Genomic DNA, 18,309 nt, shown 5'->3' on the forward strand with positions numbered 1-18,309 from the left:
TTCTGCCAAAAAAAACGTGTTTGCCCTGAAACGTAGAAAGACTTATTTAATTTCCTTACATGAAGTAGGTACAAGTTTTAAAAATTAAGCAAAGTACGCTTGGGAGATACTCTGATACTGACAGGCCTGTACCCTGTACCTCAGTGGATCTTTATTAATGGATTTAAGGAAAAAACAACTTTATATTATCTATACTATAAATACTGGAGAAAAAATATGAACAAAGCAAGGCCAATAACTTTTATCTTTTTAAGCTAAGATAGCGGTCGCATAATTCTATGGCCATCACAAATAAGCCTGAGATATATATATATTAACACGAACCCTTGACTAGCTTGATCCGGTACTCAAAATAAATGACGTAGTTTATCATTGTGGAGATACCTAAACCAGTAATTTTAATAACAAAACTTCCGTGAGACACAGACATATTAAATATATTAATAACGGGTCACTCACGTATTTTAAGTCGAAAAACGCTCGACATGTTCACTCCGTACCGGTGTTAACGACAAAGAATTTTTAATTCATAAATTAATTCCATTTGGCCATTGCATATCACTTGATTATGGGGGATGGTATGAGAGTTATGAGACCACGAGCGTATGAAACGCACTCCTCTTGCACCTCCCGCACACTCATGGGACAGCGCCGCTAAACAGTAAACAGCCGTTCCGGTGTTCACCACTAAGCCCTCGTGCTAACAGCAAGCGCGTGACGCCGTATCTATGCCATTCAGTGATTAGATGCGCCGACTGTCTATTGACTTTACAACTATTGTAATGTAACATTAATCACAGTCTATCGAGTAAATAACTTAAAGATGTAATCGCTAATAGAAGTCTTGCTATTAAGGATGCGAAAGGCATGAATGATAGATGGCAGACAGGTAAAAATAATAATACGAAGATAAGAATTCTAAATGTAAAAGGGCGCTGACAGTTTTATGTCAATAGTTCTGATACATGACGTGTTATCATACGATTGAATAATCTTAGAATAATATGGGACGGAAAATGCAATTGCCTCGGATATTTTGTTCGCTTCGCTTACATTCAAGAAGCAATCTAGTTCCTACCTACTCTAGACCTAGATGCATGAGCTAGACATAAGGCAGACAATCAATTTAAGAATGTAGAACGGAGGCCTAGACAATGAATGAATGATACATAATAATCGCAAGTTCATTCAACTGAATCGATCTAGTCACATTACAGGCAACCAACTGAACTACATCTGAGTCATTGAAGTCAAACTACCATCCTTAATACTTACGACGTTAATAACTCAAGCAATTTGTATAAAGAAATGTAATAAATATTGCGGTATAATAAAATACATATATTAAAAACTGAAATAACTGAACAACACCCAATAATTAACTACATTGTTTCACTGAATTTGCGTCAAAAAACAGCAAACTAGGTAAACAACGAGGTTATAACAGCCTAGTCGTTTATCAATGTAGTACCTACAACAGTATAAAATATAAATTATACCAGCATAATGCTTCATAAAAAACCTAACGACAAATAGGTAAGTCATGTGCTTTCACATAAAATGATGAAGCACCACACGAGTAACATGACACTCGGCTACACATAATCAATTTCAAACTAACGTCACTCAGTCTTGATCATGAGTTAACGTAATCGTAATCGTATACATGTCGTATATGCGCATGAAAATGTTAATTCTGATCAATTTGCAACTTTGCAAATTAACGTGATAATTTATATAGGAAAGTATGGAAATTTGCATTGTAACAGCGTAAATTACATTCTAGTTAAGATAGGAACGTCATCATATTCTTCGCTATGTTAATGTGACTAAAGCAGAGTAGATTAAAGCAAATCTGCATCATAAAGTTAAGTTCTTTAAAAAGCTGTTCGATTTGTCAATTAAAGATGATTGTGTCCTGTCCTGCATTCTTGAGTAAACATACGTGGAATAGAAAACATAAACACGAGACGCATGCGGTGACACGGTCATCTTGAATGAAAGCGGTCCGAACGCTTTCGCGACATCTAGTCCCTTGAGGTCAACGCCTTGCGCTTGCTTTTCTTTTAGTGCATATCGATGCATATATGGCCCATACTTTTTGGAACCTATAAGACTTGTGTTCCACGAATGACGGTAGTTAATTAGTTATATCCCTAATGCGCTACACACCTACATGATAGACGGTGCGAAGCATGTCGCGTATTTACTGGGAAACAAAACTGTCCTTTTAGTGCAAAAGCAAATAGATTGGGTGAGACTGCAATCCAACTGTCATCTGTGATCTGCATCCGTAATTTACAGTAATTTTGAGGGATTCCTGTGATTAGGCTAAGGATGTTTAATATAATGATAACGCTGAGCCCATTGCTTCCGATTGACGCCGTTTAACGCTACGCACAACGATAGGTACGTATGGGAAAACAGTATCATTTAATCGTGAGCCGTCAACCGGAGATTGAGGGCCTATGAGAAAGTTGAGAAAAAAAAGTAAGCGAATAGGTATGTAAAACAACAAGCGAGTTCTGTTGTAGCGAACAACGACCATGAATGGGAAGATAACTATGCCAATTACATAAATGTTTATCTCTGACATTACATTTAAATAAGGTTATTGATAAAAAGACTGAATGAAATAGTGAACATCATGAAACATTTTGCTCTATAAATACTACAATATGTCTCTGAATCTTTTTCGCATATCTGTTAGTAATCTTTGGAAGACGAATCTAATTATTTATACCATAGAGTAACTTATACTAGAGCGGTACTGTCATAGTAAATTTTGTAACCCCAGTAAATTCACTGCCATCTGTCGACACACTTTAAAACTAAAAATAAATATTTATAAAAATACGATAAAATGTATTTAAATGTGGATAAATGATTTTTTTGTTTGCATTAATTATTTTTATATGATTTTGACCCATGTTCTTTCACTGGTATGCGTTAAAATTATAAATAACAAACGAAACAGTCAACGCCCTCTATACGAGTGTAGGCCAAAACTAGTGGCGCCATCTGATCGAAAATCAAATTTTCGTGATTTTCGAGGCACGTTTTTTCCTTAGACTGTATCCATCTATTACGGAGTTATATCTATCTTTGTTTATACTAAGCTAACATTGGAAGCTGGAAGTCATAAATGTGAGATAAACTTATTTCAGTGAATTTAATGTTTGAGAGAATGCTAGGTATTGGGCCACTCTGCTTTTGAAACCAGAACACCTCAACATGGTAAAGACAGGTAAAATGCACTTATTCATTTATGGCGGAGAGTACGAAAGCAACTGCTCATTTACATTTTTCTAATGGAGATAGAAACCTTCGAGTACATAAGATACAGATCTTGGCAGAAATATTTATGGACATCATTCTTAAAGTTTCCCTATATCCCTATATTCCCTATATAAATATATATATCACACACACTTTGGTATTTTCTTATGTAAATGAGGATGAATTCTATTGAACCAAATTTAAACCCACCCCTCAAACAATTTAAAAGTATCCGACAGGTTATCACCTCTGTGACAAAGAAAAGTATTTAGATTATATGATAATAGATGTAAATGTTTGAGTATGTCGAGTGCGTAGTTTTTTTTACATTTAAATCAGTGCATGCATTTTAAATGTTACACGGCAGTGTAACATTTACATCATAAGAGATTATGACTTTAATGAAGCACACAGTTTGCGTAACTCTGTATTTATTTACATTTGCATACCCAATCCCTCTCAACCTGACTTGATAGGAAGGCATGTGCCTAGAATTGGAACGGACATACCAATAACCAAACCTGATAATGATATGGCTTACTTGGACTAAGACTTTTTGCGGTAATTACAAGTTATACAACTACCTGACGAACCATCTGACGCATCTTGAGACTGATAAGCCCCACCTGCTCTGTCTAACTGAGACCCAAATCAGGTGCCCTGCGGATGCGGCGTATCTACATTACCCAGGGTATACCCTGGAGCACACTTTTAAACCCCGCGCTGGTGTTTGTATATACGCCCGCGACAACATCTGCTGTCGTCGTCTTCGTAACCTTGAGGCGTCTAACTTCTCTACCTTATGGTTGCTGGTGGACTTGGGCGTGCAGCAAATTGTGTACGCCTTAATATATCGATCGCACAGTGGTGACCTGGAGACAACCAGGCTGTTCCAACATCTCACGGAGGCGGCGGAAGTTGCTCAGCAACGATACCCGCGAGCACAGTTGGTTTTTCTGGGGGACTTTAATGCCCACCATGAGGAGTGGTTGTGCCCATACCAGTTTACTGACCATGCTGGGAGAGAGGCCCGCAAGTTTGCATTATCTCTCGATCTCACCCAACTGGTCGACCAGCCAACTCGTGTTCCGGACGTTGCTGGCCACACACCCAATTGCTTGGACCTTCTGCTGACAACAGACCCAGACAGGTACAATGTGTCTGTGTCATCCCCCTTGGGAACCTCTGACCACTGTCTGGTGAAATCTGTGTCGTTCCATTCCCCGCAGGATCGTAGCCCAAGAGGCTCACGCCGAGTGTGGCGATACAAGTCAGCAGACTGGGATGAGATGCGGCACTTCTTTGCGTCTTATCCTTGGCAGCAAACCTGTTTCATCAGTGATGATCCGTCGATCTGTGCGAATGCTATTACCGATGTGTTGCGTCTGGGCATGGAATACTATATTCCCTACTCAGACGTAGCAACCGGAGGCACAGCTCGTCCATGGTTCAACGCCGAGTGTGACCGGGCAGAAGCCCTTAAGCACGCGGCTTATTTATCGTGGGCTGATGCTCGTAGTCGTAAAGATCCGGATGTACAGGCAAAGAAGCAGTCGTTCAATAGAGCAGCTAAGTCTTGCAAGAAGGTTATACGGAAAGCCCGATTTCTTCACGTTCGCCGTGTAGGCGCCAAGCTAGCCTCTTACCCGTCAGGGAGTAAGGCGTTTTGGTCGCTGGCAAAGTCGGTTGAGTCGAATTTCTGTCGCCCCTCTTTACCTCCATTGCTGAGGCCAGATGGATCACTGGCGCATACAGCGAAAGACAAGGCAAACCTGTTTGCCTCTCTTTTCGCAGAAAATTCGCGTCTGGACGCTGGCGTCGCTAAGCCTCCCTCCTTGCCTACCTTTGGTGCTTCAATGCCCGAAGTAAAAATACACCAAAGGGAGGTATTGAAAGCACTGCGCCGTCTAGACGTGAACAAAGCTAGTGGTCCTGATGGAGTTCCAGCGATTGTGTTGAAAACTTGTGCGCCTGAGTTGTCTCCAGTACTGACACGCCTGTATCGTCTTTCCCTGAGGTCGGGTCAAGTCCCCGAATCGTGGAAGCTTGCAAACGTACAGCCTGTACCTAAGAAGGGTAGTCGTGCTGACCCGTCAAATTATCGACCTATCGCGATCACCTCCATACTTTGTAAGATTATGGAGCGTGTTCTGAACACCAAGCTCCTGGCATATCTCGAAGGTAACGATCTCCTCAGTGATCGGCAATACGGTTTTCGCCGGAATCGGTCTACTGGGGACCTTCTGATTTATGCCACCCACCTATGGGGCGAGGCCATCGAGAGACATGGTGAGGCTATCGCCGTGTCCCTCGACATTTCCAAGGCTTTTGACAGAGTCTGGCACGACAGCCTAATTAGCAAGCTTTCCGCGTATGGGATCTCCTCTGGCCTGCGCTCCTGGATCACTGATTTCCTGAGTGACCGATCTATTCGAGTTGTCCTAGATGGATGCTCGTCTGATCTTTTGGCTATTAATGCCGGGGTACCTCAGGGTTCAGTCCTCTCCGCGACCCTCTTTCTGCTGCACATCAACGATCTGCTCAAGCCCGGTATCTTTGGGTACGCGGATGACAGCACGGTTACGGAGAGATACCTTGGTGACGCGAGGGTTAGTGTAGCTGACACCAAGATCCTCAGGGAGACCATGGTGGAGCGATTGAATCTGTCCTTGGATGCCGTGTCCGAATGGGGCGAGGCCAACTTGGTTGGATTCAACGCCACTAAAACACAGGCGTGTCTTTTCACTGCAAAACGGAGCCAGTTTACCTTGGCTCCCACTTTCCGAAATGTGTCCCTTCCCGTGACCAACACTTTAGAGCTTCTCGGTCTAAGTTTAAAATCAAACTTAAACTTCGGGTCGACTATTGAGTCTAGGGCTAAAACTGCTGCCAAAAAACTTGGTGTCCTATTTAAGGTGAAGCGGTATTTCACGCCGAATCAGCTTCTCTCCCTATACCAAGCACAGGTACGCTCGTGCATGGAATGCTGCTCCCACCTATGGGACGGTTCTGCCAAATATCAGCTGGCGGCCCTGGACTCAGTAGAGCGCCGGGCTCATAGACTCTTTGGCGATGATCCATCGGTCAAGTCAAGGATACAGAGCCTTGAGCATCGCCGTCGAGTCGCTTGCCTATCGGTGTTCTATCGGATACATTTCGGGGAGTGCGCACAGGAACTGCACGACCTGATCCCACCTTCCCCTTTCCATCATCGGACATCCAGGCGCGGGGAGCGTATGCACCCGTTCGTGGTCCACATTCCATTCGTTCGGACGAAACGTTTTGCCTCCTCCTTTTTGGTACGGACGGCTAAGGAATGGAATGCGCTCCCGCCATCTGTATTCCCTGATCAATATGACCTCGGTCTCTTTAAAACAAGAGTGAATAGGCTGTTACTGAACCGGTGAGCTCCATCGTAGGCCCTGTCTTCACTTTCCATCAGGTGTGACTAGGGCCAATCGCCGATCAGTTTATAATAAAAAAAAAAAAAAAAAAAAAAAAAAAAAAACCATGACGAACCATGTTTAAATGTTTATACATACATAGGAACACATTGTGTACCTACTTATTAGACTAAACAGCATTCCAGAGACTTTTTAAGTAAATTACCATGAAGTCTAACAATAACTTTCAATGTCGTTATCATTTCAATAACAGGTTATCGGAATAAATGCTAATATGAGATTTATTTTCTAAAAAAATCAGCGGCAGGCAAGGTCAATGAACAATAGGTATTAAACAACCACTATAAATGGCATGAAAAGAGTGATGTCAGCATCAAACCGGAATGAGAAATATAAAGCATGATACTAAACCACCATGTCGATGTAGTTATTATATAGCACGCTCATTAACATAATTTATCAATGGCTCTCCATAAATAATCGATGTTTCCAAATACCGAAGGAAAGGACGTAGCAATTTACAAAACAGAAACAGTTCACGTCTATCGACAGCTCAATAGTGCCGTTCAAATCTGGGATGTTCACTATAATGGGCCTTAAGGAAGTATGTTTAACGCTCGACGATTTGGAACAAGTAGAGTTTATCGTGGTCGGTATACTAGAGGCAAGGTAAACGCTAATTTCCTCGAAGCGAGAGACGTGTTTGATATTGTGCACATTTGTCGATGTTACAGGTATGTGTGTGGTGTGTTGTAACTAAAACTTGTATTACAATAAAAATATCATAATAAAGATATGAAGAATGAGAAATCTACCAGCCAATGCGTGGCGTTAACGATCCGCGCAACGATGAAACTGCGTTATAAATGGATACCTATACAAGTATACAGAAGCCATTTAACACTTACATGATAATATGTAAAACTACTCGTAACTTTCTACAATTTTCCTGTCTCTACCTACTGATATTCTGAAATAATGAATCGACTACCGTATAAACATCGATTGATATCCTTAAAAATCGATACGCACCTACAATAAATAATATATTTCTTTAAGTATTGGGGTTCATCCATTAATTACGTCACACGTACGTTTTTTGACCCCTCCCACCTCCTTGTCACACTTGGTCACATTTGGCAAACCCCTCCCCCCGTGGTGTGACGTCACATTTTTTCAATGAAATCGGCAAATCGAATTAAGTATTATTAATATTTTATCAAAATATTTTTGACAAAATAAATATTAGTAATTTTATAACCCAAAACTGAATAGGAAAGAAAATTAAACGAATGAAAACGATTATCGTTCCAAAAACTTGTTATTAAACTTTACAGCGAATAAAATAATTTAAATAAGTTAAAGTGACGTCACAAAGTTTGTGACTCCTCCCTCCCCCTTGTCACAACATGTCACATTTTCTTGACCCCCTCCCCCCCTAAACGTGTGATGTAATTAATGGATGACTCGTTGCTAAACGTTATCAATTCATCATTTTATTACTTTTCAAATTCAAATTCAAATTACTTTTATGTGAACCTTTAGTGCTAATAAAAACATTACATAATGCGTCACAGTAATAAAATAGCTAAGTTACATACTAAGTACATATAAAAAAAGTGTGTGCGTCTAATCTTTACGCGAGATTGAAGTAAAACTTCTTTGACGATGACGTTTAAGGCCGTTCCATCGGTTTGCCGCTGTCTCTGTCACATTTCGCAAGAAAGAACGGGAAAGATCATGCGCGCCAAGTGTCAATTTTGATCGAATTTTGTCGATTTTTATTTATTTTAAAAACGTTACCTTACAATATCGAAATTCGAAAGCTATGAAATTACTATTTAAGTTAAGATTGTTTTTTCTTCTTGTTTTGTTTATAGTATCACATGATAAATAACCGAGTTGGATTAAAAGACCGAGTTAGAGGTTACTTTGGGAATTAATTGTATCGAGCGAAGTGTCATAATTCGTGTATCGGAAGCTATGATATTAAAGATAATATAGTCAAGAACTACATATATTTTTCCACGTCTACGAATATCAACGCCTCTTAGAAAAACAGGATCATATAAGGAGATTTTTCGCCTTCTGGCTCAGGGAACCGCCTTAACGCTATGTTGGCATTTTGACGTGTGTCCTATTGTGCGTGTCACTACTGAGCGTTACTTCTGTCAGAAAAAAATCTGTGTTACCCTCTATTCGCGCCTAAAGAAGTTTTACTTCAAAATACGGCTGGATTGTATAGGTAATGGCACTAATGACGTAAAGTTGTACAAATTTACAAGTTTACAATTAATTTTCACACGCCCCGCGTAACCTAATCAGAGTAGAGTAAGTTCATTGCCAGAGTCATCTCAATTGATTTATCAGGTTGAAACGCTGTTGACCGCAACTAACAACAATGTCAAGCCACAAATCAATGGCCGAAGAAAAACTATAACACCATTATGACTTGCACATGGTTTAGTTAACAATAAATACTCATTTTGAGAAATTTTATTTGATTGAATAATAATAATAATAATAATTTCGGGGACCCATATTGTGAGTTGGCGAGTCACCACCTGTCCATTTTTGTCGTGTTTTTAAACATAGATTGGGGCAGGTGCTATAGTATTTCCATAGACCCGGTAACCAGTACACTAACATCTCAACACAATAGCCTAGTTTATTTTGTTTCTTATCATTGCAATAGTCCTGCACTAACCGGGGCTTGTCCTTGGGTGCACTACTATAGTGCATACAGGGATAATCGTCGGTTGGTGTCACATCACCTTTTAGAGTAAATTGTCTTTTTACAAGGGGACTCTGCGTGTTGGCTTCGGCCCCACGCACGCCTTCCAAATGTCCGGGACCCCATGGTCCCGAGATTATGTAAAGGACGAACATAATAATAATAATAAAAGCCTTTATTAACAATCTAACTTACATACATATTTCTAGTACCTAAACTTATGTTTACTTACATATTTATTTATTTATTTTATAATATTTCTTCTTTTTATTCTATTTTTTTCTTTTGGCACTGGTTATGTCGTTTCTGCAGATTGTCTTGCTTTGCAGCATAGGCCTCCCCAAGATTTCTCCATGCTAATCGGTCTCTTGCTATTCTCATCCATGTTGTTCCTGCTGTTTTCTTTATGTCGTCCTCCCATCTACAGTATTGACCTCCTTGTTTCCTCTTATTGTACTTAGGACACCAATCCATCACATCTTTGGCCCATTTGTCTTTGTTTGTTCTTATAATATGGCCTGCCCAGTTCCATTTCGATTTTTTGATGTAGTGTTTTATATCAGTAATTTTTGTGCGCTGTCTTATTGCTGTAAGTGTTATCCTATCTCGTAGTTTAATATTTAAAATACTCCTTTCTATGCTGTGTTGGCATGTCTGTAGAGCTTTGGTATTTTGTTCAGTGGGATTCCATGTCTGGCAGCCATAAGTCATACTCGGTAGAATGCAAGTATCAAATACTTTCCTTTTAGCATTCAATGGTATGTCAGGGTTTTTCATTACTTCTTTATAGGACCAGTATCTCTTCCAAGCGATATTTATTCTATTGTTAATTTGATTGAATAATGATTACTAAACATCAATTTTTAAGTGCGATTTTGCTATTACAATTGACTAGCGACTAGCTAATAAATACTAGCGGCGCAAATGAGTTCTTAAATAGTAAATTAACTATTGTCACAAATATGTTGCTGTCCTTTGAAAAGATTAAAACAGTTTACAAAAGCCTATTGTTGCTGCTTGATTTCTAATTAAGTAGATAAAGAATCTACTTTTCTTTTATCATTTGATTAGTTTTTTATTTCTATTAGTCCATTTTCTAGAACTTTTGGGAACTGTGAAAAGATGGTACCTATTTTCTATTTAACATCGTTTCCTATATTCAATTTGTAAATGTTGCCAATAATCCCCAAGCATTGTAAGCATTGTGTTGTATGGTACGATATCTGTTTAGTGTACCTAATAATGTAAAATATATAAAATAATTGTAACTATGCGAGTTATAAGACTTGTGCAACAAACCTTGTAAACAAAATAATATATGTACTGACGCGATATTTTGAGTTCACATGTTTCGAAACCACACACACACACAGATTCTATATTTTGGGATTATTTATGCGCCCATTTCAAACACTGTAAGCTTTTAAGTGCTAACTGTTGGACAAACGCACAATTTCTAGATTCATCTATTATTACTATTGAAGTTGAGTTAATGGCCATGCTATAATGCAACTATGGTGCAGTTTTTAACGTTGATTATTAACGAGCCGTTATGATTTGTACTCGTTACATTTATTTTGTTGCTTAGATATACTAATGCTTTTTCTATATTAGATACTCATTATAATTAGAAAAATATTTAGACATACTTTACAGGAACTTGAATTTGGACCATAGCTGTAAGTCGTGGACTAAAATTACCTGATGGGTTTTACGGTATGTATCGATGACATGACCTAGAATGGTATAATTTCAAATCGATATCCTAACCTTGCAGCATTAAGCCCATCACAGACGGAGCGATGATATATCGGCAGATACCGACAGATACTGCATCTGCCGATATCTTTTACGTACTATTTGACAGAGCCCACACACGAACCTCTAATATAATGTATTTTGGTATCTGCCGATATCTTATCGCAAGGCATCTGCAGAAGCCTTAAGATGCCTTGCGATGTATGGGTCAGTATATTTCGTCTCTCTCACAATGTAGGTGCTAGATAGAGAGCGATATATATTTTGGTATCTTTGCGTGTGTGGTGCTTAGCGATACTCGCAGATATCTGTCGGTGTCTGTCGGTATCCGCCGATATCGGCCGATATATTATCACTCCGTCTTTGACGAGCTTAATAAAGTAAACAATTAAAGTTCGAACCTATCCATTCAATGAAAAAAATATATTTGCTTGTGAGCGCAACCTAATCGGTATGTGGGACTTAAATAAAAACCGGACAAGTACAAGTCGGACTCGCCCACCGAAGGTTCCGTACTTTTTAGTATTTGTTGTTATAGCGGCAACAGAAATACATCATTTGTGAAAATTTCAACTGTCTGGCTATCACGGTTGATGAGATACAGCCTGGTGACAAACAGACGGACAGACAGACAGACAGACGCACAGACGGACAGAGGAGTCTTAGTAATAGGGTCCCGTTTTTACCCTTTGGGTACGTACGGAACCCTGAAAAGGATAGCAAATCAAGATATAATAAATAGCAAAATAATGGATTTTTGTTAATTGCATTGAATTTTTTACAACACAATTTACAAATAGGTAATATGTGGTATTTTCTATGAAAAGGGACCTTATTGTCGATGGTGCTTACGCCATTATAAACGATGCTCCGATATAAATACAATGCCGCGCGACGCTGTGCGGCGTAAGCGCCATCGCCAATAAGGTCCTTTTTCATAGAAAATACCCCATATACAGACAAGAAAATGGTTAGGTACTACGTTTGTATGAAAAAACGGTTGTCCAATTTCCTCGTACAAAAACCTAAAGCTGAGGAAATCTTAAGTAATGCCAATTTAAGAGGAAACCTCGAGGAAAAAGATTGATTAATGGGATTTGCTGCGTAGCATATTTAGATATTTACTTACTCTGTGTATGCACACAGCAGCAGGTACCACTAAAACTTTTTAAGGAAGATCATAAAGTAAAATATCTTACCTACATTTTTTAACATACCTAACGGTCTAATGCGAGGAATATGGATAATCTAAACCACAAGGTTCCATTGGTATTATTTTTATGTACAGTGAGGTTTGAAATTGCACGGAAAAATTATGAATGGAATTCATTCATAATTTCTCCATGCAATTTCGAACCTCAAAGTACAGTGAGCTGCGAAATTTCATTGAGAAATTATGAATGAATTCATTGATAAAGTCGCCATGCACTTTTGCGGCTGATGGTACCACAAAACCTACCTACAAAATTTTAATACCACTGATTAATATTGAGTCTTCGATATCGTTATAATTAGAAGAATGCCTTCGGTTATTAATAGAATTATCACTACAATAGTCGAAACCGCGTATAGCCCCTAAATAATGAATCAGAAAATGTTTTAATTTGGTTGTGTTAATTGTTAATTGATTATAAATGGGTGTCCAATATTCATGTGCTAAATCATAAAGAAATTAAATAGTTTACTGCCATTGACTCGCGCGAAACTATCATATTTTTAAGAAAAATGTGTTGTGTTAAGTTCTCGCAGGCGTATCTGCTCAAAATTTAGATACAAACTTCCAAACAAAAATAAAAGTAAAATAACGTCTACAGGAAATACTCATATACATTCATATCACTTGTGGTGGACAAACAACAAAACTAATCATAAATATATTATTCAGTTTTTATTTTTACAGCCATTTCATTATGCGTATCGAAGCTATACTAATCACTCGCTCTCGCTTTACAACCGATTTAAGTGATTTGTTTGTTACATCGTTAAAATACCTACATATTAAGGTTAATCAGATTAAATGCGTCACTTGAAATTTGAGGTAAATGCTTTTAAAGATTTCTTCTAAACGGAATATTTTAGAACTATTGCAACCCTCTCTGTTCGAAGTGTGGTCACTAAACTTGTAATGCAGACGGCTATAATAGTTGTTGCGTTGTATGTTGCGTTTCAAAGATATCTTCAAAAGACGCATTTACCACAAGAGGCGCATTTACCCCGGTTGACCTTAACATATAATATTTAATGTGACTGATAGATGATTTTAAGTAAAGTAAATACCACCTATTCTTAATAAATCAGCTATTGAATGAAAATCAACGGAGAAATCTTGTAAAATATTAGGTGTTATTGGTTGGACCACACTGTGTTCGTGTCGGGAAAGGCGATGGGCTTCCACGGGACGATGGGCCGGACTCATGGTAAACTCATGATAACTTTATTGAGAAAACTGAGCCACAAAATAGTCAGAATATGACTATTTTGGTTGTGTTAGGTTAGTCGAAAATAAACCAAATATTGATCTCCCGCTTGGTCTTTCGATAATTTCAAAAAGAATTGGATTTGGTGGATATGTGATTCACCATCATAACAACGACCCATGAATAACTATCCGTTGTATACACATGTACCGACTGTACGCCGTACAGTGTACGGTGATTCCAAGTTAGTAGCTATACATACAGGATACATCGCTCTACACAAAGGTATCATCGCTATATACACTTAGGTATCGTCGCTATACACAGAGGTACCATCGGTGTACACATACGGGTATCATCGCTGAACACGAGTAGGTATATACCTATACAAACAAGGTTTTATTTTTACGGACTATAAAGTAACGATATTGTTATTTAAATTTATTTCTATTAATGGCTGCATCCGTTGTTAATAAGTAGTTAGAACAATCCAGTCTTCTACATGTGACATAGTACATATATGTACAAGAGGTAAGTATATAATGTTACGTTGTGTAATGATATGTTACATCGATTTTCTACAGGATATCCTTTACCATGGAACGTTTCTAGACTAGTTTCATAGACTAGGTAATATGAGTAATGAACTAACGACAGACCGTAACCAAAAGATATCAGTAACGATACTCGAGCGCAATGTCCTAACTTACACTAGATTTCTTAATAGATGTCATATACAGTTGCAGTCTACATATAAGATTACCCACATTGATACTAATGTTAATATGCTATTGATATATGTATAATGTTTTACCTATCTTTATCATCGTAAATATCATACCATATCTAGAACTGGTATTTGTTATACGAGTAGTCAATATTGTCGTCGCAAATTTTGGATATTTTTTTCATACCTACTTATTTTTAGATGGGGGAGTGGGTCGCGGCTCGTTGACTTCACCTCATGTCCTTTGTCTATCAAATCCTGCTTTCTCTTGAGCCCAAACACGACGAGGAATAAATACATTTAGATAACTACCTCCCAAGTGCATCATTAGATCGGCTCAATGCGAAAATATTATAGCACTAAAACCGAAACTACGAAAGTATTACAAATTTCGGCTCAGTCAGACGCCGGGAAGTGGTTCAACTTACAAGATTTAATCAAAGTTCGTAAATAGTCCATGAATATAAATGTACAGAGTGAAGCTAAGTCAAAGCGTGTCAAAAAACATCTGCATATAGAATTGCGGTTGGAAATCATTTTATTATAGGAATATTATAATGCTATTAAAGGATTTAAATACCGTGCAGTAATGAATTAACTAAGTTCTTGAATTATATTAATTTACCTAAATAGTAGTGAAGTATTTTGCTTATTGGCACGGAATCATAAAAGCACCCTACTCATAAATCATGCGATTGATTTATATATTTTAAAATTGATCACATTGATTATTTATAGCACTTTTTGTTTGCAAAATGCTTATTTTCAATTTGAACACTATCAAAATTAATTTCTTCGCGCACTGTAGGTAAACTGTTCTAACTTTACTTTTACCTTTTAGCTCTAACAAAACAAGAAAAGAACTTGAACATACTCACTTAATTCAAAAAATTCACTAACACAACTCAGCCCAACTTGATGAAATATGCAACTGAACGAAGCGATTTAAAAATCAAACGATTTTTTATTCGCGGGCGCGTGCGTTTCCAGCTACGTCGCTCCGTCGAATGATAACAGTCAACCACAACGGTGTATATCTGTTTGTTTCAGGTAATGTGCGCTAGTCTGCCAATTTATCGTAGGCAAATACATTAGACCCTTACAACATCGGCAGAAGGATTATTATTGACTAATCCGACAACACAGTGTTACTGGTAAATCTGTTTTCAGCGTAAGCGGTCTGATAGACAATCAATAATGAGTAACATGTAGATAATGCCATTCGGTTAAATGCTCTTATCTTTTCCGTAGCAATAGGTTATTTGACAATTTTTTATTAATGGTATCAATCAGTCGATCGGGTTTGTTTTGTTTTGAGGATCAAATGTCTGTATGGGACCCATGGGATGTCTTAAAGCAGTACAAAAGTCACAAATGATGGTCAAAGTCTGGCACCCGCACTTTACTGACGAAACGCTACTAACAAAATGGCAATACATCGTGACGTCACCATGTAACGTCTATATTGCTTAGAAGCCGTTTCGATGTATGGAAAACAAGGATATTGCCATTTTGCCGGTGAAATATTGCGTAAATTTATGTAGGTATATTGTTGCTATACATTTTTTTTATAAAATGTAAGGAATCAAATGGTGTCATTTTTTTCTTACTTGAAAGTTAAAAAAAAAAACTAAATTTTGAGACTGAGGTCTTGTATTTTTTACATTATTCCCATTTTTTTTTAAGTTTCCAATTTATTGTGATAAATTGCTCGTTTTCTATCTATATAACTAGATTTAGTTATAAAATTCAACATGTGTCAACAACCCTATTCATTATGTTTGTAGTAAGTTGCAGCGTAACGATTTGATAAAATATCAGAATCTGTAACAAATGAAATGAAAGCATTTATTTCAGATACAAATAATCCATATTATGTTACAAAATCTGTAAACATTCTGCATTTGAAAAAGTTCGTATTTTATTGTTTTTGAAACTGCAAAAAGTAAGATCAGAAGATACCGAGGCCAGATACATCTTCGTGGGTTTAGTAGTGTTCAGAAAGACCGATCAATTTTAGGGTAGCATTATTTTTATAATACTGTCCCTCATCGGTATCAATAGCGCCCTAATAACGATTGACGTGACACAGAAAACAAAACATTTAGTTTTAAGTTTTTGCGGCTAATTTATTGTAAAAATAAGATAGTAAAAAAACTTAATAATACTGACGCAACAACCTCACCAATTTACTCATACTTCAACCGCCTTAAATTGGATAATTGTTTTGAATTTATTTGTCTTTGCGGTGGCATTTATTAAAACAGGTTAAGTGACTACTGCTTATAATAATTGTAACGGGGCAAGCGAGACAATGGTGTCATTATGGCAGGCCTCCTTCACTCGCTCAAGGCCACGCGCTATATGCCTACCGCTCGGCGTATCGTCGATGATACAACCGACAGAGTGGTGTCATTATGGCAAAATGACTTGGCATATTTCGTGCCTATTAACTCTAGATAAAAACATGACGTCACATCTTCGAGAGTTACAGGCTGCATTCTGAATTGAATGATACAGCAGTTTTTATAGATTTCATACGTTGTGAAATAGGCAGCAAATTGTTTGGTATTGCGAAAATTCATAAATTATTGATACATATTTAAATGTAAGATCTTTAAAACTAGGCAACGGATTTTGATGCTGTTGTTTTTAATAGATAGTGATTCAAGAGGAAGATTTATACATATATACATCAGCATTGCACCCGTGCGAAGCCGGGGCGGGTCGCTAGTTATACATAGAGTCAAAATACATAGGTCAGATGGTTTTGGCTTCTGGCACCCGCCGGCCGCTGCCTCGTGCTCGCTATTTCATATTCGGTCTCTATCACTGATGTGCAACACTGAAGTGACAGACATTTTCAAATCCGAGATTCGCGGGGGGCGGGTCGACAAGCTATATGTTGATGTTTATTTAACTCGTTTCATTTTTCTTTCGTTAATGACAAGTTTATAAACTATATGTAATCGCCAAATTCCGCTTTATGATGCGTTTACAAAGACTGCAAGAGGTTATCACGATGTGCTCTTTTGTAAAATACTATGCCGGAAGCCACAGAACATCGTACACAATTCTTTGCTTCAATACCCCCCAACCAGTTCTGGGGATAATATTTTTACCCCCAGAACTGAATTGAACAGGTGGTAAAACTCGACAAAAATAAAATGACCGGTCGTGCTGTCATACAAAATAATATATGGGAGCCAATGTGTGATGTGATGACGTAAAGTCGCCTAGACTAGATTCTAGCCTAGTGGGTATCTGTGGTTACTGGTAATAGTCATACTTGTTATAAACAAAATGCTGCACTTCATGATAAAAGCAAGCCGCTTTGCGCAGTGATAGTAGGGACCAAACTGAGCGATTTGACCCGCAGCAGCGGCAGTTTCACCCCTTAAGAACAGAGATGGCGCCACTTCTTTAAAAAATATTTCAAAAAATTCTACAAGCTAAACCAATGAACCGATTTAAATGTTTAATATCTCAAATGAAAGCTCATTATATACATTACTTTTAAAAAAATACTCAAAAAATATATACTCAATACTTTTGATAAAAACGGGAATTTTAAGTTTATTTTTTTACTCGATTGATAGTAATTACTTGATTTCTCAAAAAAATTGTATGGAATATGAATAGTTTAATGCATGTATATATTACTGAATAAATATCAAGTATTATAAAAAAAACCCGACACCGATATCTCTCATACTTCTCGAAATATGAAAGTTTGAATGTGAGTGTAAATTTCTTCAACATATATTCCAAATAATTCTACAAGCTAAACTATTCGACCGATTTTAATATTTAATATCTCAAATAAAAGCTCATTATATATACTACTTATAAAAAAATATTCAAAAAACATATACTGAATACTTTTGGCAAAAAATGGCATCTTAAGGTTTTTTTCTTACTCGATTGATAGTTTTTACTTGATTTCATAAAAAAAAATTATGGAACATGAATAGTTTAATAAATATATAT

At 37.6% G+C, this 18,309-nt stretch overlaps 1 protein-coding gene across 5 annotated transcripts in view; it reads right to left on the bottom strand.

Moving 5' to 3' along the window:
- LOC134743097 (cystinosin homolog) overlaps positions 1-18,309 on the bottom strand; it is a 52,739-nt gene that overhangs the window by 21,102 nt on the left and 13,328 nt on the right. Inside the window, exon 1 of one of the 5 annotated variants that reach the window (XM_063676421.1) lies at positions 15,190-15,327. The exons of 1 other annotated variant lie outside the window; for it this stretch is intronic. In XM_063676421.1, the coding sequence (XP_063532491.1) occupies positions 15,190-15,191 (2 nt within the window). In that variant the 5' untranslated portion in view covers positions 15,192-15,327. Of the gene's footprint in view, positions 1-15,189; positions 15,347-18,309 lie in introns of those variants that run through there. 3 more of the 5 variants (XM_063676419.1, XM_063676418.1, XM_063676422.1) reach the window with 3 other exon arrangements.

This window comes from Cydia strobilella, chromosome 7, assembly GCF_947568885.1.
Source record: "Cydia strobilella chromosome 7, ilCydStro3.1, whole genome shotgun sequence".
Lineage (NCBI taxonomy): Eukaryota > Metazoa > Arthropoda > Insecta > Lepidoptera > Tortricidae > Cydia > Cydia strobilella.